Raw genomic sequence first — 23,422 nt, 5'->3', positions numbered from 1 at the left:
TGTAGCTATTCATTCAGCAAATCTCTGAGAATCAGTTGATAGTGAGAAAACCAGTCTGGAGGGAAATCAGGAGTTTGACTCTCAAACCTGTAAGAGATACTCACAGAAGCTTTCTATTTAATACTGAAAGACACTGAAGTCTTTCATTTTACACTAGAGCATCTCTTCCCAACTCTTACAGGTAAGTAATTTGCTTCATATCAACAAATGCAAAAACATAACACTAGATTTAAGATTAGTTGAAATCCTTGGTATACCACTTACTAAGTATGACTTAGGCAAGTTACTTGATTTTTCTAAGCAAATTTCATTTTAATATGGAAATTTAAATACCACTTTATCTCATAACTTTACAGTGAAGAACAAAATGAACTGATGATAAAAATAATAGATACATTCACTTACTATGTACCAGGCTGTTCACTGTTCTACAGAATTTTCATATAGTATCTCATTTATCTTCATAATACCCCCTGAAGTAGAAATAATTACAATCCCCATTTTGTAGACAGGGAAACTAAGAAATATTCCTTTGTGTTCATCACTATTAGTAAAGAAAGAAATAGGAGGGAAGGAACACATGCTCCTTTTTTTGTTTAACTTTCTTAGAATATAAAAAAGAGCTGTGAGAAAAATTCTGTCATTCTAATTAAATAACGCCTTGAGTACTCCAAAGTATAAAGAAAAGATAACTCTCCCTTAAAGATACATTCTACCATGGAACTCAAATTCATTCCAAATACTTTTAATTTCAGAAGTTAAAATGACTGCAAATAATTTTGCCCTTACATTGCTTGTTAAACTCATCAATCATCATTTGTCGTAGATGATGTCGTTTTTCTAAGGCTTCAATCAGCTTTGGAAGTGTATGCTCATCATTGATATCCAAAATTTCACACGATGGCAAAGGTGGAAAACTCTGTAAAACCATGTCGGTAACCAGTGGTTCTGTATTGCAATTATAAAAAGTTAGACAGGAGAGAAAGAGCTTATCTAAACAAGTTTAACAATGTGATTAGGGCCCCAGTTTAATTAACCATGGAATTTCTTGAGTTGACATAATTTTATTTCCTTCAAAATGAGAGTTATAGTATACAATAAAAGAAATCTCATTTATATTTTGGTTCAATTTTTTTTTAACTTGGTCTTGAGAAGAAGGTATGTAAACAGTTCTCTTGTATGAAACAGATTTTTTTTTAAGAGAGACAGAGAGTAGGGAAATGATGTAACACCAAATCATACCATCTCCAACTGGACCTCGAGCCTGGTTTCTGTATCGCCTCCCAGGTGTTAAACCACATATTGCCTTGTCTACTGGTCTTGCTACTTCAACTTCTTGGGTCACTTCTGCAAATCTCATGACTTGCTAAAATACAAAACCAATGGAGTTTTTAAAAAATAAGGATATCTAAGTCCTTCATAAATTACTAAAAGAAGCAACAATAGACTGGTTATTAGTCTATTTCTGTATCCAATGATTCTGTGTCAATCTATAAAATGTTCAAAATGTCTTTCTTCAAATCCAAACAGTTGTTTTCCCTACAGAAACTCAAGACTTTATAGGGTAAATAAATTAAAATTACCAAGCTTTCTTCATAATCTTCAGCCTTTGGATTTACACACACAATCATACGCACTTTTCCTTCCCCATCAAAGTAGTTCTTGAACAGATGGGTTAACTTTGAATCTCGATAGGGAACCATCTATAAATACATTGAAATCCAAATAAATGCATAAGGTAAAAAATGCACACAAACAAAACTATAAAAATGATTAAAGAAGGCCACTGTTTACCTTGTTAGTTCCATACATTTGGTTCTCTCTCAGGACATCCATACATGTTCTCAGTGTCATTAATGACTGATTAATGTTACCTGACAGAAAAATACACGCAGAAAATATGAGAACAACAATATAGTAGCTAAAGTGTGCTGTTTGCCTATAAAATCTCAACTTCATATAACCATCCGATGAAATTATAACAAATTTTCATGGCTAAATTTAATCTTGGCCCAGGCTTTCTTTCAATAGCAGCATTTCTGGAAAGGTTAAATAGCCATCCTTGAAGGATCAAAAGGATTTTCCACAGAATGTAACATTATACTTAATGACCCATAAGGTTTCTTCCAAATCCTAAATTCTGTGAAAGCGTATCTTAGATACAGATGTTTAATACCCTCATACTAAAGTGTTTTGTTTAAAACATGGCCATTTCAGGCTACAGCTGGCTCCACTAAGAGTCTGAAATCCCCGTGGCACCCAGAGGAGCTCCCAATTGGTCCCCTGTATATCTCAACAAAGATTTCTCAGGCGGCATAGCTGTTAACTGTGAGTATTTTTATTTGACTTTCTGAGCCAAGGCAAGTTAATCAAGCCTCTAACAATGCAGATCTCACCTGATTAGATCCCAAAAGTGCATAAGAATGTGTTCATTTTGGAACCTTGACTAAGGTCAGCCAATTTCATTGTTCTTTCATCCTTGGCCTCCCAAAGATACACCTTCCAAAATACAGAACTCCTCTGTACCTCCATAATATTCCATGATTCATGATTTCTCTTCCTTGACCCAAAATCCTGATGTTCTGTCTTTTCCCACTGTGCTCTCAAGAACTTATATTCCTGTTAACAGATTTCCCTATATCTTCAAACCTCTTACAGAATGATCCATTCATCTCTTTCCCTAATGGCCAGGGGTTCTTAGCCCAGGGTCTATATTGTCCAGGGATACATTTCAGGGAGTCTGCATACTTCAGTGGGAAATAAATTACATGTTTTTACAGAACTCTAACTAGAATTGAGCAGTTCCTTCAATTACTAATGTAGGCCAAAAAACACAGTAGTATTGTAATAGTAGAACCTGTGATTTTTATCAATAGAAATGGCAGATATTTTAATAGCACATTACAGTCTATTGATCAAGATATTTATATTCATCATTACTTTGCAATTATTTAGTTATTAGACTTGCTGCTGGGTTTTTATTTAAGGTATTAATAAAGCACATAAATTACCATATGACAAATTTAAGAATACTTTTAAAGATACATAATTGGTTTCCTTGTAATCCTCTACATGTTTACATTCAGAAATATCACACTGGGCAGGGTCCACACGCTTCACCCTCCATCGATGGCACAAAACCCTGCAACCTAATCCTTGATCTCACAGAAGGATCGTGCTTCCCCTTGCAGCCCTGTAGCCTTTTAGGGTAAAAAGCTGCTTGTTTCCTAAAGCCTAACATTCCATAAGGGTGGTGAGCACAGGGAGGCCAGCAACATTTTCCTAGTTCCTCCTACATGCCAGCCCCTGGGTCATTTTGGTATCATGAGGACAATCACTCTCACATGCTATGGTCAGAGGACCCCGACGTCCTCAACTCCAGTAAATCCTTCTCTCTTCCATTGTAGCTGCACAATCATGCCCAAACCCCGAACCTTACCCCTCAGAAGTACTCCGCCTCTGAAAACCTGAGACCTGCCATCTGTCCCAACCACTGTCTCTTTTGCTTCTTCCTCACTGTTGTCATATGTGTTCCTCACCCATATTAACACTAGCAGTCCTTTCTATCTTTTCCCCAAAGCATCAGAAACCTAAGGTTTTTACTTTCTTCCCAATCCAACTAAAACTCTTATCCTATCAAGGTTAATCCTTCCTCTTGTGATCTAGATTCCAAATCTGCCCTTCTGGGATCTTGCTCCACCAATAATCATTGTTTCATATTTATTAACACCTAATAAGTAAGAGGCACTGGGGATACAATGGTAGACAGCACAGACACAGTCCATTCTCAGAAGACTCAAGCAATTCACACAAGTAGCAAGTCTTGGCCTGGGCTAGAGGCAGGTCTAACAGGCCCCATTTTGTACCACTGCACTTCAACTTCTTCATCTATTCAGACCATAAATAAACTCAAGTCTTCACTATGTTCTAATATACATATATAATGGGTGTGTGTTTTTTAACCATTTCATAATCCCTCAAGTGCCTTTTAGCTACCACCTCTCTCTCCTTCCCTAACTCCTTAAATCTCAAGGGCTTATTCCTTAAGGCTCTGCCCTCAGCCTATTCCTCTATTCTCCAGGAATAATCTTATCTCCCCCATTGCTTCACTCCTGTCTCTACTGGCAAAACCTAATCCTAGAAACCTTAAGTCAAATCTCTCTCATTCCAAATCCATGTACCTCTGCATTCAATCATAAGCACATCCACTTGCATAAATTGAACATATCAAACACAAGCCTCATTAGCCACCCCCACCTGCTACTCAAACTGCTCTTTATTCTCCACATCCTGGTGCATCTACTTCCTAACTAGGTCTTGCTTTTGTCTGACCTTTGCCTCCAGGTCACATGATTACTCATCTGAATTGCTTGCCAAAGGGTCCTAACTGTTCTTTCATATCTCTAAGCTTGCCCTGTGCCGCCTCCGCCCGTCCGTCCGTCCCCCCCCCCGGTAAATTAATTCTCTACATTGGCAAAACATTCTTTCTCAAAGACTAACCCTTCTTTAAGGGGGAGGCTGTATAACATACTGGAAAGATACAAGTTTTGAGAGACCAACCAACCTAGGTTTGAACCTAGGCTCCAGCCATGGGAAAATTACTTAACCTCTCCCAACCCATTTCCTCATCTGAAAAAGGAGGGTATGATACAAGCCTGAGAAGTCAGAATCAAAAACCAAGCCCATGCCTAGTAGATACTATGACACACACTAGAACCTTAATAATTGGTAGCCCTCATTATTCCTTCAAGATAAAATTCAAACTTCTTAATATGACAGACAAGAGTCTTCATGACCTTTCCTCACTTTCCTACCTCAGTTCTCACAGTTCACCAACCCACACACTCCACTTCAGCTACTTTGAGTCTGCCATATTCTCTCAGGACTTGCTGTTTAGAAGCAGCTGTCTCCTCCATTAGGGATGTTGCCTTTAATCCTATCTTTCTCCATACAGCTCGCGGCTATGTGTCACCCCTCCCCACCCCCAGACTGGATTAGAAAGCGCTACCCTGCACTCTCACAGAAGCTTGAGCTCACTTCCATCATACTTTACTCAAACGGTCTAGTTATCTACTGATCTCTTATACTAAGCAGGGCTCTCTCCAGCAGGGCTTCATCATTTATATCTGTGTTCAATTCCTGGTACACAGTAGTAGGTACTCAGTAAATGGTTATTAATATAAAATACAACATGTACAGCTATACTAAATGAAAGATTACACACACACACACACACACACACACACACGCACTCACACACAAGTAGATTTCTCTTCAACTAGCTTTTGCGTTCAGATTTTTCCCATCTCCAAAAGCCAATTTTTACAACTATAAATGCTGGAATAACTGTTAAATCACTTAATTTCAAGGACCCAATACTGACCTACAATACTAACAATACACATAACAGACTCTTTCAATATTTATAACTTTTTATATTTATTTTAGTCAATCTTCCTCATTCTTAAATTAGTGTCTTAGGCTGGGTGTGGTGGCTCACCTATAATCCCAGCACTTTGGAAGGATGAGGGAGGATCACTCTAGGCCAGCAGTTCAAGAAATCAGTGTTTTGTAACAGACACTAAATCAGCCTAACTAAAGAAATAGCATTGACCATCAATTGAAACTCTAAATTAACTAACTGAAGAAAATTATGTTTAAACCACCCATCAATAAGTAGATAAAAAACTGGCAATGCAAGTTTCTGAAAGCTGTGACAATAAATAAGTGCTATGCTTTACTCACCAGCTTCACGTAATCTGTTCCCTTCTGCTCTGGTCCGGTTAGTTCTTTCACTTCCAGCAAGATCTACCAAGGACAACTGGCTTATAGTGATTTGCTCTTTTTCCTGAAAAGATCACAAAGCCAATAATCCAAAATGAGTCATAATTGGTTTACAATATTCTTTAAGTAGAGTCAAAGCAATGAGTTATTAAGTCTTACTGAATATATTTGCACAATATAAAATGCGTAGGAGGGGCAAAGGATACAGGTTTTAAAGGAGAGTTTGCTAAGAGTGTGATCAATATATTCATCAAAAACAAAACAAAAGATATATATATACTCACAACATTAACTATCTTACTTGTCTATTGTCTAGTCTTCCTTCTACATCAGACTGTAAGCTCCCTGAGAGCAGGGACTCTGTCTGCCTTTTTACTACATTATCTCCAGCGTGATGTATAATGCCTAGCATTCAATAGAAACTCAACAAATATCTGCTGAAAAAAGAGAGCCTAGAACAGGGCTATCCTAAATTTTTCTATAATCAGATATTTTATAATCTTACAATAACCTAATAATTTCATAATACTCTAATTTTTGTAAAAAGAAATGAAGGTCAAGAGGTACCTGATATTGTAACAGTAGATGTGATTCAAAGGAAATCAAGTGTATATGGAAAGCTGACATAACTATTTTCTAGTGAACATTTATTGAGTGCTGACTATAAGCCAAGCACTGCACTGAGAACTTTATGTGCACTGCCTCCTTTAATTCTCATAACCTTTAAGGAGGTTCTACTATAGTTAAGTCATATGGCAAATAAATATAGGAATCAGAATTCAAATCCTGGTAGTCTTCACTACCACCTATCTTTTGCTACATATAAACCTCCATAACACCACAATTTTATAATATGGTTTAAATACAATTATACTTTAGTATCTTAAAGTTATTAAATTATGTATACTCGGGGAACAAATGCTGTTATTAATTGACATAAGCCTTGTAGCATGACAGGCTCAGTTGTAAATAGCAATCAGCTGATGGGGAGCCCTACTGGCCTGGTAAGCACAGCCCCACTTCCTGAACTATACCTACCTTGGAAAGTGACTTGCCAACACTTTAAAACCATTAACCAAACTTTCACATACAAAAATGAGTCATCAGAGATAAAACAATAAATCACATGTTCTTCTTATTTTATCTCCTCTACTGAAGAGATTTTTAAAGATTTGTAAACCCTTTTCATAACAAAACTCCAGGTTCCAAGAATCAATAGCCAAATACCCAAAACTACACTATCGAATAGAAGAAAAAAAAATTTCAAATGTCATCACCTACACGTCATCGCCCTCAGTATCCATGGGGGACTGGTTCCAGGACCTCCCACAGATACTAAAATCCACAGACGCTCACGTCTCTGATATTAAATGGTGTAATATTTGCATATAACCAATGCATATCCTCCCATATACTTTAAGTCATCTCTAAATTACTCATAATATATAATACAATGTAAATGCTATGTAACAAGTTGTTATACTGTACTATCTAGGGAATAATGACAAGAAAAAAAATCTGTACATGTTTTGTACAGATGCAATATTGTTTTTACGACTATTTTTTATCCCAATAGGTTGAATCCATGGATGCGGAACCCACAGATACAGAGAACTAACTGTACATTAATTCTAGAGAAAGCTTCACTGCAATAATATATCCCTAATTTAACAAAATTCCAAAAATTAAGGATTGAGTTAGAAAATATACACTACAACTTTACCTGTAAGACATAAGTCAGAAAATACACACTACAACTTTACCTGTAAGACATTGTCTCCATCTGCATCTAAGGGAGCCTGAACTAATTTAATGTTGAACACACTATGGGAACGGCTGGACTCACGATTCAAATGGGTGTTAGCAATACGTCTCTTTTTTTGGCCTGTGACAAAAGAGAAATCATTGATCAAACCTGAACTCAATGATTTCATTATACATACTTTCTAATAAATCAAAAAAGATTGCTGTCAAATTACAGTAGCAACTCATCAGGGTTATATTTATCATTTTATATTTTTCTAATTCTAGCTTTGTTTCTAACCTCTCCAGAAAACTTCAAAAGCCTCCTCAGTAGATTTCACTTCTACTTCTGTACAGCCTGCAACATACATGTTATGGTTCTTATCTTCACGAAGTAATTTAGATTGTGGAGGTCTATAGGAAAGAAAAAGTCATTAGTTTCCAAAATTATGAGATACTAATATCTTCACTTAAGACTAGGACTAAAATGCCAGGTGACAGGACATCCATTCTTATAATGAAAAGAAGTTTAAGTAAGACCCCAAAGAAATATTAAACTTGGATGAGATTTATATATAGTCAAGATTAGTAACATAACAAGATAAAAGGGACCACTTTTATTTTAAAAGCTTTGCTCTAATTTGCTCTAACAAAGCACATGAAACAACACTAACTAAACAATTAGACCAAAGTAGTATTATAGCAACATCACATGCACTGGTTAAGCATCAAAATCTAGTATTTTCCTAATTTTAAAAGATCAGCAGATAGAACTGGTTCTGACCTCAGCAATAGCAGAAAAGAAATTCAGAAAGAGTTTGGTATATACCAGGACTGGCAATCCTTTCAAAGTGGCTTGTCAAGTTTTAGTCTAAATGGTAGGATGAAGGCTGGGTAAGGTTCTGCCTGTTTGGCGTCAGTCTTGTGAATGGTGAGGGTAGAGACATTTACCCACCACCATCACTGACAGTCAATGGAAGATTTTTCAGGAAGCAAGGAGGGCTACAGTAGCAGCCAGCCCAATGCCAATGGAAAACCACCTACATGGGAACATGCCACAGAATGCCAACCACTAGTATAACTGCACCCTTCTCCTTAAGAAAAGAGCCAACACCATCACATACACAAAATCTGTGTTCCTCATGGGTGTGCTGCAACTGTTCCACCTACCGAAGGAATAAAGTAGAAGTTACCATTTCTAGACCAGCCATCTCACAGCAACATGGTCAGTCCAGACTATGTGACAGTCACAGTGAGTTGTGTCTTAAAAATCCTTCACTTGTTAATAATTTTTCATTGTGTGAAAAACCACTAAAAGTTAACCAGCTTAAAAAAGCAGATCTAACACCACCCTAACAGATTAAATCTGAATTCAGTGCCAAAGCAGCACCTTTGTATATTCATTCAAGAAGTTACCCAGAGAGTTTACCAGGCACCCAAGTCACTTTTGTCAGTCTTCCTTTGTTTAACTAAAAACATCAAGATAGGATCCTTTCAAAATAATCTCATTTAGAACAAACCAAACAAAAACTAGGTACATGGGCAGACATGAAACTCATTAGTAGCAATGTAGCAATGAATGACATCACAAAAGTTTAGAAAAACGATACACACAAAATCAGAGTCAAGACAACTAACACTTTGAAATAAATGAAAAAGTAATTAGTTTGATATAAAAAGCAATTGTCTCATAAGGTCTTTACTTCTCTATATATTTCTCTATAACCTAAGTAGTTCTTTCTTACTACAAACATTCCAAGGGTAAATAAAAATAGGTCACTCCAGAAGTAAGTACCCTTGTAAAGTCCTCATTTTAGGAAGGGTGAAGTAGAGCAAGAGTCTTCCTTCACTTAAACTTCTCTGAAATGAATACTTTCATATTTAGCTCACTTAGAAACTTTGTAATTGTTTTCCCAGTCAATGCAGAGGAAAATTCAAGGACTCTGAGTGAAGATACCTGTATCAAAATGTGACTCAGTAAGAACGGCCTCAACCAGAGTCCATAAATTTTCCATGTAAATAAAAGTAGATACACTGACACCTATTTTCATCTAATGGTTTTCTAAATCCAGCTGTTTCTACAATAATATTCCTTTGGACATACACACAAAGTTAAACATAAGACACATGTTGGCTGGGAACGGTGGCTCACAGGTATAATCTTAGCACTTTGGGAGGCCAAGGCGGGATGATCGCTTGAGGCCAGGAGTTCAAGACTAGCCCAGAACAAGACCTCGTCTCTACAAAAAAATAGAAACATTAGCCAGGCAGAGTGGCACATGCCCATTGTCCCAGCTACTCAGGAGGCTGAGGCAGGAGGATCACTTGAGCCCAGGAGTTTGAGGTTGCTGTGAGCTACGATGACAACACTGCACTCTAGCCCAGGCGACACAGTGAGACCTTGTCTCAAAAAAAAAAAAAAAGACAAATGTCTTCATATTATTTACATCCTGAGAGGCCCTAACGAAGACAGCATGAAAGACAAGCCTTTAGCTTAAGAACAAAACCATCAACTTGGAAACAAGATACTAATTTTAGACACAAGATTCTAGAGTAGAATCTGGCACAAATGCAGATTTATCTTTTGTGATGCCAGGTGGTGACTGGTCTTCAGTCTTGGCAAGGCAAGACCCAAAGACATCTAAGAAGTACTCTTCTAATTCTGGCAGAATGGCAATGCAGATGTCACTTCCTATTAATCAATGATGAAATGTCCGTATTACTTGTAAAGACTACAGCTTTAGGCTCCATTCTGTAGAGATCACCAAGATACAGGTGGTTAAAGAGGCCACAAAACTTCCCACACTGAGTCTCAGGTTCTGGATAAGTAGCCCCAGAGCATATCGACAGGGAAACTTCCTAACATAATTAAGAGCCTTCTCAAAACACAATCCCGAGTCAAGAGTTTTGAAAAGTCATCTCTAACATGAATATTCAGGTCACTCTTCTCATTAGATGCCTTAACCCACTTGTTCCTTCATTGAGCACCAACTACTTGATATACAAGTCATAACATTTCATTCTGAAAACAAACACAAGCACTATTCCCATTTATAGCTGAAGAAACTAAGGTTCATTGAGGCAAAGTGCATTCATCAAGGTTAACAGCTAAGAAGGGGCTCTCTTCACCACTTACTTGGGTTTTATGGGATCAAATGGCACCTCTTCCAATAGATCATATATGTAATTATTATATATTTCAATATAAGAGACAAATACACCATAGACACTATCTTCATCAACCTCTTCTGCTTTGCAGAATTCTTGTACAGTTATCATATCTGCAAACTCTGGATCTATTTGTCGTCTAAAAGGAAAAAAAAAGTCTAATGTTATACGTTGTGAGTAAATATCAAAAGTAAATTATCCCAAGGGGAAACTAAAAGATATAACATAATGATATGCTATTACAAGCTGAAACACATGATGCAACTTTATTCATACTCAGTTGACAACAGCATCCCCATCTCCTCCTGGATATACAACAAAGGCTTTTACGCTCACTCCTCACCCAGAGCAGTACCTTCTTTCTCAAAACAGTAATTCAAACACAATGTGCTCAAAACCAAAGAGAGTATCTCAGCAAATAACTAAAGAACATTTCTCAGCTTTAATCTCACAAAACTCAACTGTCAGACCAACTTCTCTACTTAATGTTCCCTATGCCTGGGCAAACCACAGGACAGAATCCCGTGCTCCTAGGCTGGTGCTGCGTACAAATGTAATTACTTACTTGCTAGAGGGGGTCTTCGGAATGGGCACAGCTTCTCTTTTCTGACGTTCTAGTAAGGCATCAACCTCACACTGGATATCCATACTATTTCTATCATTAGATTTAAAAACCTAAAGTGGGAGCAAAAATCAGACCATGGTTTTTAGAATTTGACCTAAATACTAAGAAACATGTTTAAGAAATAAGAAACATTTAATATTTAAACACATTTAAGGTTTCAAAATGAATCCAGTGCTTTGGTTCTTCCTTAATACTACATATCCAAAGGCATCTTAGTCCTGTGTCCACAGTGAAATAGTCACAAGACAAAAGAATTATACTTACATATCGTTTAGCTTGAAATGACCCTATACTGTTAAAGATCATGTCCAAACAACGAGGAAGCAGCCCTCCTTCCCCTGGAGAACCAGTCATTGTGTGAGTTTTTCCACTCCCCGTCACACCATATGTAAAAAGAAGACCTACAGTATAGCAAGTCACAATGAGTTACATCTTAAAAGTCCTCCACTTGTATTATTTCATAGCATTAAAAAAATACTAAAAATTAGCCAGCTTACAAAAAGCAGGTTTAGCATCATTCTAACAAACTAAATATGCATTAAATGCCTAACATAAACCAAACATACAAATATCAAAAAAGTTTTATCCGAAAAGGAGAAAAAGGCAAATCCAACAAAACTCCAAGAATCCTACCATTTTTGCCATGAATGAGGTCATCTACCAAGGGATTAGCCACAACATCAAAGAGCTCCTTCTGGGAAGTGTGAGTGCCAAATACTTGTTTAAATGAATACTGAGTCTGTGGAGAGAGAAAAAAATAAAACACACTTAAATGGAATTCTACTATATCTAAGCTAGATACATCTGCTTAAACTTAAGGTGTGTCTTTATGAACATTTAAGATTAAGAGTCTCATGTTCTACCGACTGAGCTAACTGGGCAGGAGGCTATGAACATTTCAGATCTAGACATGCAATGAAAAAATATGAATGGTCTTTACAGTTGGAACTCTCAGTGTCTTAGTAATCCACTAAAAAGTCATGACATACCTATATTACACCACTTATAAACTGGTAAATATTTTCAGTCACAACTACCAAAGAGAAGGTAGAAAAGTCTTAAGCCCACTAATGCTTCATAGACTAAGGCTGATTTTGTTTTAATTAAGTGACAAAGAGGATCAAAATGTATTATAACAATTCATAGATTTGTGAAAATCTTTAAGCATTACTTCATACAATAAGTGATTGTTTTCTATTTTTTCTTCATAAAGGTGTCATTTAACATGGCATATCAGCATAATACATGTTTTGATGTACTGTATTTTAAAACCAGAAATGAATTGTAAATAGTCTCATCCTTTGAGTTCTTACATGAAATAAATTTTAAATAAATTGTGACCTTTAAGAAACCAAGAATACTTCAATTATCAAATTTCATTCAAAATACAATTAATATAAGATATAGTCATATTGCCAAAAATACTATCAAACTCCTTGAAAAATTAGATTGGAATATATAAATGTAAATTAAAATGTTTTAACTATTCAAGGGCTGGAGTTCTATTTTTGTTATTTGCTAGTTTTATTGGCTTGTAGACATAATTATTTCTTAAGGCTTCCTGAATTTCTTGCAATTTTTGCTTCTTGAATTTCAATGCTAAATTATTTAGTGCAGCATGAGTATTCGTTAGAATTTATTATTATTATTATTTATCATGGCCTTTGTCAAATGTCCTTTTTCCTGTTCTAGTCTTTATCTTAAATTCAACCTGCTCAGATATTAATATCACAACTCTTAACATTTTTAAGATTAGCAGTATCGTTCCCCAAAAGGAGACATGTATAGATTAATACTCAAACATATAATAATCAAAATAATAATGACAGCTGACAATAGGCACTGCCTATGCAGTGAACCACTTTTTTCTTAAGACCTCTGATGTAGGTACTATCAGTTATGCTCATTTTATAAATGAGAAAACAGAGAGGTTAAATAACTTATCAAAGACCACACACCTACTTCAGCTATGCTAACTCTCACCTTTGTGGAAGTTTCATTCTAATCCTATAAAACAGCTTTAGAGTTCACAAAAGAACAAGAATCTTGGAACTAAAAGGATATACACAAGACAATACTGAGAGGTTAGATAGATGACCTCAGTTCCTCCTGAATAGCTCCGTCCTCTCAAAGTAAAAACTGAGGCCCAAAGGAAGAACTTAACCAAGCCCATGCAGCTAATTAACATCAAAGCCCTCTCCAGTACATTGTTCTTTCCATTAAACAATGTTGCCTTCTGCCAAAAGGCAGCAACAATTTTTAATCCCCATCAAACCCTTTGTTTATAACTAATTTGAAACCTTATACATATTTGAAATTTACTTCAATAAATAAGTAAAATTCAGTAGGTCAGTGTCCAACTATATTACATCCTCAAAGACCTGCTCTTCCATAAAGCCTTCCCAGCCTATTCATTCATGCTCAATCCATATTTATTCAGGGTTTGATGAACAGGTCATATAAGGTGCATATCTCCTAGGAGTTTACATTATGTGGAGGAAAGAGACAATAAACCAGTAAATGCATTGTGGTAAGTACTGTAAAGGAGGCACATAGAATGTAGACCAAGGGAGAAGAGGGATGGGTTGCTATTTCCAATGGGGTAGTCTGGACACCCTGAGGAGGTGATATTGAAGCTGAAACCCAAGGATGAGGAGCCAACCATGCTAAGCCCTAGGGAAAGAGAATTCCAGGCTATATAAGTTATAGGTAAGGTTTTTGTATTAGTGTTGAACTAATAAGGCATCAGCTGTCAGGCAGGACTCTGGCTTATCCAAGGAACTCAAAGGATTAGATGAATATTAAAAGATGAGAGTGGAGAGATAGGAAGTAGATTAAGCAGGATTTTGCCCATTTAAAGATTTTATTCCTTAAAAGGTTTTGAACAGAAATAAGGTAAAATCTCATTTATACTTTAAAAGATCACTCCAGAAGCTCTGTAGAAAATGGATTAGAGAGGAAGATTCTGAGTAGAAGCAGGCAGTCTAGTTAGGCTTTGGCAGTCTTGTCAATGCTATTCAAAATACAGGCAGCAAACCAATGCCTGTCTGAGAACTGTTCATTACCAGACTACTTACATGCTGAGAAACTTTTTTAGCCATTTGTTTGGCATTGCTGCAATGTCACAGAACAGTGTTGAATGACTCATCTCTCTGTACAGATTATAAACCAGTTCTCTGTTGTCTAATGCACATGGGTAGTTCCATCTAGCACAAACCATACAAACGTAGCAAGTGCAAAACATTAAAAATAAAAAAGCTGTTCCTTCACTACAGATAGTTTGAGAAACACTGGTCTCAGCGAGTAACAATGGGGCTCAGAATAGGGCAGTGGCAGCGGAGATGGAAATGAAAGTACAGTTTCAAGACGTACTTTGGAATAGAACTGATAGGATTTTCTAATAAACTAGATATGAGGTGGGACAAGTAAAAGGTAAACACCAGATTTCTGGCTTGAGCAACTGGCACAGACGATGGTGCCATTACTTGAGAAGATAAGGGATGAAATGATTTAAAGGAAAAAGAATCAAGTACTCCTTTTCAGACATGTAAAATTCGAGATACCTACATGACATCCAAACAGAGACATCAAGTAAGTGGTTGGATGTTTGAATTTAGAGCTACAGAAAAGGTTTAAGCTGGAGATAAAAATTCCAAAGCTTTTACCATCTAATCAACATTTAAAGCCATGTGAAAGTGTAGACAGAGCACAGAGCTCTGGGCGTAGCCCAACTCCGTATTTAGAGGTTGGAAAAGAAGAGCCAGCAAAGGTGACCAGTGAGTAAAGAGTGAAAAGAACAGAGAGAGCTAGAAGGGGAGACAGGAGAGTGCTTTAGGAAGGAGAAACAGACTGTAATGAGGACAAAGAGGTATACATCAAATTTAACAGCAAAGAGGCTGCTCATGGTCTTACAAAAAGCAATTTCACTGGAACAGTGGCACAAGAGTAAATGGCAGCTAGACGTAGAAATGACATCCTGAATTCATCCTCTTCCTTCTGCATTCCCACAGTTCCCCCTCTTTAACACACCTGACTTTGTCTCATCTATATGAGAGTTACTTGTTTATTTGTTATTGATTATTGTCTCAACTAAGTTGTAAACTACATAAAGGCAAGGATGTGTCTAACTTAAGTTTTTTAAATCTCCTTCCATCCTCCAGCCTACTACTAGCTTAGTGAAACATTTAATAAACTGAATTGAACTCAGTATTTTTGAGTTTGCTCAATGATTTCCTGAAAATAAAAACATGTCATAAGAGGTTGATACAAGTATAAATGCCTATTATTAGTTATCTTAATCTCCACACATGAAACTGTGTATATTAAAAAACTGCTTAGCACAATCACATATCACATTGAGCTATCCCTAACATGTGCTCTAAGAAACAATAAATATACAGTGTAAGAAATTATTCCCTAAAAGCAATCCTCTAACTCCAGTGTACCAAAGATGTATCTGTGCATCCCAGAAATCAAAAAAACTTTAGATACAGTAGTTATAGTGAAGTAAATAAATCTTTCAAAAAAGTGGGATCACACATGAACTTTCTTAAATTTAAAAGTGTAAAGGCCATTCAGGAAACAATATACCAAGTAAAAACAACTTGGTTCCAATAGGAATTACCTCCTTATAGTCTCCATTTCGGTTAAGTCTGTAGCCCTCAGGAGTATGAAGCTGAACAGTTGTATTATTGATCACTTCTATGCAACACTCTTGATCAGGAAAGCTCAGTGGGCGCACCCTACAGTATACCTGAAAAAACAGGAAGGCATGTAAAGAATAAAGGTTGACATTTTGCCTGATTTTTCATTTAAGCTTCCATTCATCCATTCCACAAACATTTGGTCTCTCAACTCAAGAGAAAAAGCTAGAGCTATGAATATCAAAATCTGCTACTTGAGACTGACAAATGCAAACAGACATATTAGATATGAGAAGATTTAAAATACACATAAAATTAAAATAAATTTTGATAAAAGGATCAAATTGCACAACTTGTCTTTACTACTATATTGTAATAGCATAAAGTACTGATTATACTATACAAATAATAAAGTTATACTATTTATTTTTTTTTTAGAGACAAGTCTCACTTTGTTGCCCCAGGCTAGAGTGCTGTGGCGTCAGCCTAGCTCACAGCAACCTCAAACTCCTGGGCTCAAGCGATCCTTCTGCCTCAGCCTCCAGAGTACCTTGGACTACAGGCATGCACCACCATGCCTGGCTAATTTTTTCTATATATTTTTAATTGTCCAGCTAATTTCTTTCTATTTTTAGTAGAGACGGGGTCTTATTCTTGCTCAGGCTGGTCTTGAACTGGTGATCTTGAGCGATCATCCCACCTTGGCCTCCCAGAATGCTAGGATTACAGGCGTGAGCCACTTTGCCTGGCCTAAAGTTACACTATTAATACTAATGATATAAAAATCTCTAAAAGCCAACAACATATCACACAATGAGATTTTTAAAAGTTAGAATTCTTTGGAATTACATGTCAATTTATAATAAAACTTGCCAGCTTAACCTAACACTTAATATACAGAGAAGTAAAAAGAAAACTGTAGGGGAAGGCTTGAGGGGAAAACCCACTCTGGCTGTGTGCAAAGGACCTGATTCCCTCGCATCAGACCCGGACTCCAGTGGCAGTGAGGAGAGATTTAAAATACCTCAGAGCGAAGCAACCCTCTTTTATTTACCATTCAATTTTAAAAGCAAGTTCCCAAGCCTGAAACTAGTGAAGGATTTGCAACTATGAGTAGACATTAGACTGAATTAAGCTATTCTATACCACAGTCTTTATGAAACTTGGTCCCCAGAAGTTTGGGGCTCCCCTGGTGAGGCATGTCATCAGTTAGTATACACAGGTGGGAAAGAATGTTCATGTGAGCAGAAAATTTCCCTCATCACAGAAAGTATGAACCCAGCTGAAGATTTTTAATTATCTAACTTTTCAAATTATAATTATAGAAGGAATGCAGTCACCCAAAGACTTCATTTTACAGGACTAATTGATCCTATAGAAAAACCAAAATTTCATAGCTAGAACCGGTTTAACATAATTTAGTAAATCCACTAAAGTGTTCGATTGCACTTCTGCATCTCTTCTTCCTTCTATTCCAAGCATACACATAAGACAGAAAGTACTGGAGAAAGAATATATACACATAAATCAACAGGGAGATCTTACCCCAACTGGGTCTTTAAGATTCGTTTGGGATCCTTTTTTCACTTGAGGTTTCCTGGGTGTCTTAGCCCTCCTGGTCACAGGTTTAAAAAAAAAACATTTTAGTTCAACACTAATACAAAAACCTTACCTATAACTTATATAGACAACCTTCCCAGGGTTTATAAAATTATTCCTTAGCAGTTCCAAAATACTGCATCTCAAATAACATGAATCATACTAAATTGCATTAGTAGCAGAGTGTTTGTGGCATGTGTAATCCAAAAGTAATTAAAATTTGGTTTAGAATACATTTTTGGTACCAAATGTACCAAGTTACTCTTGATTAGTTCTATATTTAAAATAGCTTACACATTTTCTTGAACACTTTTACAGAAGCACTAAAAATTTGAAAAATCTGCAAATAACTGCCCACGCTTATTTTCAAAGACATTTACAGATGTGTACAAGCACATATACTGCATTAACAGTCATTATCAAGGCAGACTAACAACCAATTAATATCAATAAATTACAAAAATGCACATGGAGGAATCCATCCTTTCATTAAAATTTATGCCTATACTTTCAAAGAACAACCAGCCAATGAATGCTCAAAACTATAACCCTTTGACCCCAAACAAAATGTGGTCTCAAATTGCCAATTTCTTGCTCTCTTAAGCAGGGACAATAAAGGTATTTTGACTGCTATCACCATTTCTCTAGCATACTACTTTTTGTTCTTCACATCTACAGGCTAGATGAACATTTGGCACATTAAAAATTAAGTGAAATTATTGGCTTGGACTGTAGATTATTTTTCTCAACATATTCCCAAGTGAGACAGAAGCAAGTTAGTTTTAGGCGCAAACTACTATTGTGGTAGGTTTACTTAAACTCAACATATTTTTTTTTTTATATAAAGATTTTGACTTTGGCCTCTTAATAAAACAAATTGACTTTTGCAAACGATTACCTAAATGGTAATAATTGTAAGGTTAATCCTTTTCTTTGCACAAATACTTCTTTACCTAGGAATGCTGTGTCCAAAATGTGAGGAATGTGGGTGTGTGCGTTTGTGTATGGGGGCGGGGTTGTCTGCGGCCAAAGAATACAACAAAAATAACTGGCCTAATAAGGTGATGGTCTCGGCCTCAGGGCCACGGCACTGGGCTAAGAACAGCACGCACGGCTGACCAATGCCACGGCTCTCCAGGGACTCAATTCCCAGAACACAACACTCGGCTTCACACGCGAGACGACCGCTGACCACAGTCGCCTCCTGACCCGCAATAACTCTGAAAAATGCAATCTGGGAGCGCGGGAAGGAAAGGGGGAACCTGAGAAAGGGATAGGGAAGCTGTCCTGAAGTCAAGAGGATGACAACCCAGTTAACAGGAACCGGGTCGCAACACAAACCCGCCCCCGGCTTCGGGCCGACCCTTCCCGGCGGCAGGAGGCCAGGGCGGGGCGGAGGCGCCGGGTGGGGGAGTCGGGGGAGGGAGACGCGGCCCGGGTTTCCCAGCGGCCTCACGTGGCGGGTTCTCCTTTGGGGGCCGGGGCGACGCGGGGCTGGGGGCCGACGGCGTCAAGAGAGACGCCGGCCCTCAGCCCCGCGGCCCGGGCCTCCGTCTCCGCCCCGGCCGCCCACCCGCCCTTCCTGCTCGGCGGCCCCGTACTCACGCTGGCTTCATGGTAGCGGGCTCCGCGCTGCCCGGACGCGCGCGCAGGACGCCGAGCTCGATCCGGCAGGCTGGCGAAGACGGCGGGACGCAGGAACAAGCCGCGGGAACAAGGACTCCACGGCTCAGGCGCCGCACTCGGGAAAGCCGGGCTGAGCAGCTGCTTGCCCAGGTGAGCTCGCGCGCGGCGCGTTTCAAACGGGCCAATCAGCGCCCGTCCTCATGGAAGGGGCGGGGCCTCAGTGGAAGTAGCTGCTCTGCCGGAAGTGGCGCCCGTCTCCTAGACTACCGACGCGGAAACGGCGGGGCTGAGGGTGAGCGCCCGGCCTGCAGGGAGACCTTGTATGGGACAACCACACCCTTCCATTTTCATATACATATGTTTATATATTTTTTATGGAAGTAGCGTATTGACATCCCCTTCCATTATCCGTTGAAGAAACTGAGGGTTTCTTTTCCTACATCACAGGAAATTCAATGGAAGAGCAATTCCAGAATTGAATCAGAGGTCCATACTGCCGTTGTGGTCTAGGAGTGTTCCACTCCTGTGCTATGCCCGGCTTGGAGCCAGGTCACTGCATCATTTTGTCTTGCTTTCTCTTTCTCATTCACCTTTCCTGGGTTTCCCTGTCTGGTTCCTCCAGCCCCTTCCTATATATACATTATTTTATCAGTCTTCTTGGTGTGCTAATGTTGATCCCAGGCCTACAGAGATGAATAAAATTTGGTCCTTGCCCTTGAGGAACAACGTCTAGAAACTACTCTTGTCTTAGATGAACTGATTCTATCTCACTTCAACCTTTGTCCCTTAGCTGGTAACTATCATACATCTACATCTGTGCTTTCATGGAACTCTAGCGCCTTCTCGACTTCCTGCAGGATCATAGCACTGGTAAGGATAGTCATAATTTAGTATCCTTGGCCCATATTGTTGGTGTTGGGGCCTAGAAAACAATTCCCCAAAGTATGGCTCTTTGAAATGCTGAGTACTTTGAACTAAAGGAGATTGGAAGGCCTCAGAAGCAGCATCAGAAGCCAAGTCGCTCCTCCAACCTTCTGCCCTTCTGTCTCCCATCCCTCTTTCTCCCCTAAAACAAGTCATAAAAAACAGAATTCCTCTTCCCCAAGACAGGTCACAGAAACTAGAACTCCTCTTCCCCAAAGTAAGCCAGAAATATTACTTTAGAAAAACCTAGAAATATTACTCTAACCTTCCCCCACCTTTCTGTGTAGGAGCTGGCCATAATGAAATTCTTTGATCAACCTTGTCTGATAGTAGGTCATACGACTCTTATTCCAGAAGGATCCTGCCATATACCCCAGAGAAAGGAATGCTACACAGAGAGGCCAAGAGGAATCTGAACAGATAGGCTTTTCTGGGTTCCCTCTCAGTCTATTAGTTCATACTCCTTTTGGCCAATCACATTTCTACACAACTGTCCATTCTTCATCGAATCTAAATATAAAAACGGACAATTTTCCGTGGGTCTGTAGGTCTTCCTTCCTGAGGGCTCCTATGTCATGTAAAACTTTCATTAAATAAATCTGTTATCATTTTATCTTGTTAACCTGTCTTTTGTTATAGTAATGTCAGCTGTGACTCTTATGTTAGGTAAAAAATGTATCATACCTTTTCAACCTCTACATTGGACATTAGGATGGTTTTGGTTTTTGCTGTTATAAACATAGCTACAATGTAATAAACTTGGAAATACATCATTTTGTACAATGCAAGTAAATATGTAGAATAAATTCCAAGAAGCAGAATTGTTGAATCAGAGTATATGCATGTGTAATGTTTCACAAGTATTGCCAAATTGTCCTCCGTAAAAGTAGTCCAAATGTACACTTTCACCAGCCTTCATGAGAGTGCCTGTTTCTCCACAACTTTCAGACAAAAAAGTGTTAACAAACTTTCCAATATATATCCATCTAATAGGTGAAAAAAATCACGTTGTAGTTTACATTTTCATTTTTCTTATGATAAAGGAGGTTGGATGTCTATTCTTATATTTAATAGCTTTCTGTGTTTTCTTCTCTATGAATTGTGTTAATATTCTTTGCTTCATTATTCTATTGGGTGATTAGTTTTTCTTATTGATTTATAAAATCTCTTCTTATATTGAAAAAACTAACCCTCATCCAAAATATGAGTTCAAATATTTTTATAGTTCATATTTTGGTTCTTATTTTCATTTATATGTGTTTTGTGACAGCTTAGAAAAAAAATTCTGGTGGCCAAATGTATCAGTCTTTTCTGTTATGGCTTCTGTTTTGTATCATACTAGGAAAAGTCTTACCCACTCTGAGGTTGGTTGGTTTGTTTTAATTTCCCATATTTTTCCCAGTGCTTCTATTGCTTTGCTTTTTATGTTGAAGCCTTTGAACAATTAGGACTTTGTTGTCAAGTGAGAGTTTGCGATCTGTATCGTTTAGGAATTGGGCTTGGCTGCTGACTACTTAGCTCGTACTTGCTCTCCTTTCTGGCTTCTGCCTCAGTCTCTCCATTGGAACTCTCCTCACTAAGATCACCACCTCCTTGATGCTAAATCTAATTGGTCCTTCCCCACTTTTGTCTTACTTGACCTCTCAACAACACCAAAAAATGTTGCCTGTGCCCCTCTTTCTATGCCTTTATTTTTTCTCCTAGCTCTCTAGCTCCTCTTTCTGAATCTCATTTGTGGGTCCTTTTTTCTCTGCTAAATGTCATGGCTCAGGATTCTGAGCTGGTGACTGTTAGGTCTGGAGCCAAGAGGGAGACACATGAAGCCTCAGGTGTAGCAAAATGCTGTTTATTTGAGGATCTGGGTGCAGATGGGTGGAGACCAAAAAGAGCGTCCATGCCAGGAAGGGGAGAGCCATGGGTTTTATAGGAGGTTTGGATGGAAGTTTGGGGACGGTGAATTTTTTTCTGAATAGTAACCGGTTCCACAACCATCTGTGGTCAGCGTTAAATTTACAACCTCTGGACTGTCCAGACTCCTGCGGCTATTGTTTCACAAGCCTTATGATCACTATCTATGTTTTCCATTAACTGCATTCTGTCCTCTACATACTTTCCAGGTTCCCACTCTGAGCAAACCTAATAGTCACTAGCTGTGCCTCCCCAGACACTCTCAGGCAGTCCCATGGCTTCACATCCCATTCACATTTGCTCTTCTGAACTCCAGACCCATATATCCAACTGCCTTCTGGATTCTCTACTTGGATGTCCCACGTAACCTAACACATCCTAATGTCTTCTCCCAAACCTGCTCCCACTCAGTGGATGGCATCACCTAAGCCAGAGTCTAAGGCACCATCTTTGGCTTTTTCCTCTCCTTCTGTTCCAACATTCAATCACTACATCTTAACAGTTCTACCTTCTAAATAGCCTTCAAGCCTGTCCACTTCTCTCTGTCTCCTTTGGCCATTACCTCCTTCATCTGGATGTCTACAACATTGTCCTCACAGGCCTCCCTGTGCCCCGCTCCAACCCAGTTTCCATTTTGCAGCCAGCTCACCCCTAAATCACAGGTCTGCATGAAACCCTGCAGTGGCTCCCCCTTGCTCAGGACCCTCCACAGGGCCCTGACCCCTTCCGCTCCAGACTCATCACTCATCACTGCCTCCTGCGCCCTCCAGCCATGTTCAATTGCAGTGCCCTGAACATACGGGGCTCAAACACCATTCTCTCTGCCATCACACTCTCCTCCCTACTTTTCTCCAACAATGCCTCATCTTCAGTTCTCAGCAGATCTGCCAACTACCCTGCTCTGGATATTGGACCCCCTAAGCCCACACCCACTGCCCTCCCCAAGTTGCGCACCTGTTAATTTGCTTCAGCAAAAACACCCTAATCTGCAGTCACTGTTTATTCCTGTCTCCTCTGCTAGCTTATCCCCACAGTCTCACTAGATGGCATTGTTGCATGCCTGGTGCCTGGCAGAGTAGGTGCTCCGTACATGTTTTGAAGAAATGAATGAATCCATCCCTTCAAAGAACACCCCAGTTGAGGACCTAGTCACATTGCACTGCCTCCACATTCTCTTGAGGCCAGTTTCTTCTCCCTCCCTTGTTTCTATCCATATTAAAGCTCTAGTTTATTAATTTGCTTAAAAGTACCAATTCATTATACCATTTCTCTATTCAAAAATGGTCAAAGGGCCAGGCGTGGTGGCTCACGCCTGTATTCCTAGCACTTGGGAGACCAAGGCAGGTGGATCGTTTGAGCTCTGGAGTTCGAGACCAGCCTGAGCAAGAGTGAGGCCCTGTCT

The 23,422-nt window shown here is 38.7% G+C and overlaps 1 protein-coding gene and 1 long non-coding RNA gene across 7 annotated transcripts in view; one reads left to right on the top strand and one right to left on the bottom strand.

Moving 5' to 3' along the window:
• KIF23 (kinesin family member 23) overlaps nucleotides 1-19,356 on the bottom strand; it is a 28,377-nt gene extending 9,021 nt beyond the window's left edge. For 4 of the 6 annotated variants that reach the window (XM_045530680.1, XM_045530707.1, XM_045530724.1 and 1 more), the window contains exons 1-15: nucleotides 19,168-19,356; nucleotides 17,509-17,578; nucleotides 15,945-16,073; nucleotides 11,954-12,059; nucleotides 11,585-11,721; nucleotides 11,261-11,370; nucleotides 10,664-10,834; nucleotides 8,652-8,693; nucleotides 7,829-7,941; nucleotides 7,548-7,669; nucleotides 5,746-5,848; nucleotides 1,795-1,874; nucleotides 1,584-1,703; nucleotides 1,243-1,366; nucleotides 790-948 (exon numbers count right to left, since the gene is read on the bottom strand). In XM_045530680.1, the coding sequence (XP_045386636.1) occupies nucleotides 790-948; nucleotides 1,243-1,366; nucleotides 1,584-1,703; nucleotides 1,795-1,874; nucleotides 5,746-5,848; nucleotides 7,548-7,669; nucleotides 7,829-7,941; nucleotides 8,652-8,693; nucleotides 10,664-10,834; nucleotides 11,261-11,370; nucleotides 11,585-11,721; nucleotides 11,954-12,059; nucleotides 15,945-16,073; nucleotides 17,509-17,578; nucleotides 19,168-19,178 (1,597 nt within the window). In that variant the 5' untranslated portion in view covers nucleotides 19,179-19,356. The remainder of the gene's footprint in view (nucleotides 1-789; nucleotides 949-1,242; nucleotides 1,367-1,583; nucleotides 1,704-1,794; nucleotides 1,875-5,745; nucleotides 5,849-7,547; nucleotides 7,670-7,828; nucleotides 7,942-8,651; nucleotides 8,694-10,663; nucleotides 10,835-11,260; nucleotides 11,371-11,584; nucleotides 11,722-11,953; nucleotides 12,060-15,944; nucleotides 16,074-17,508; nucleotides 17,579-19,167) is intronic. The other 2 variants (XM_045530688.1, XM_045530716.1) reach the window with 1 other exon arrangement.
• LOC123623529 lies at nucleotides 18,636-20,805 on the top strand. Its single transcript, XR_006729876.1, has 3 exons — nucleotides 18,636-19,338; nucleotides 19,636-19,737; nucleotides 19,979-20,805. It is a non-coding gene; the product is annotated as an uncharacterized LOC123623529 (long non-coding RNA).
• The last annotated feature ends 2,617 nt before the right edge of the window (nucleotides 20,806-23,422 follow it).

This window comes from Lemur catta, chromosome 1 (genome assembly GCF_020740605.2).
Source record: "Lemur catta isolate mLemCat1 chromosome 1, mLemCat1.pri, whole genome shotgun sequence".
Lineage (NCBI taxonomy): Eukaryota > Metazoa > Chordata > Mammalia > Primates > Lemuridae > Lemur > Lemur catta.
The sequence above is the reverse complement of the archived record's forward strand: the minus strand, read 5'-3'. Positions and strand labels throughout refer to the sequence as shown.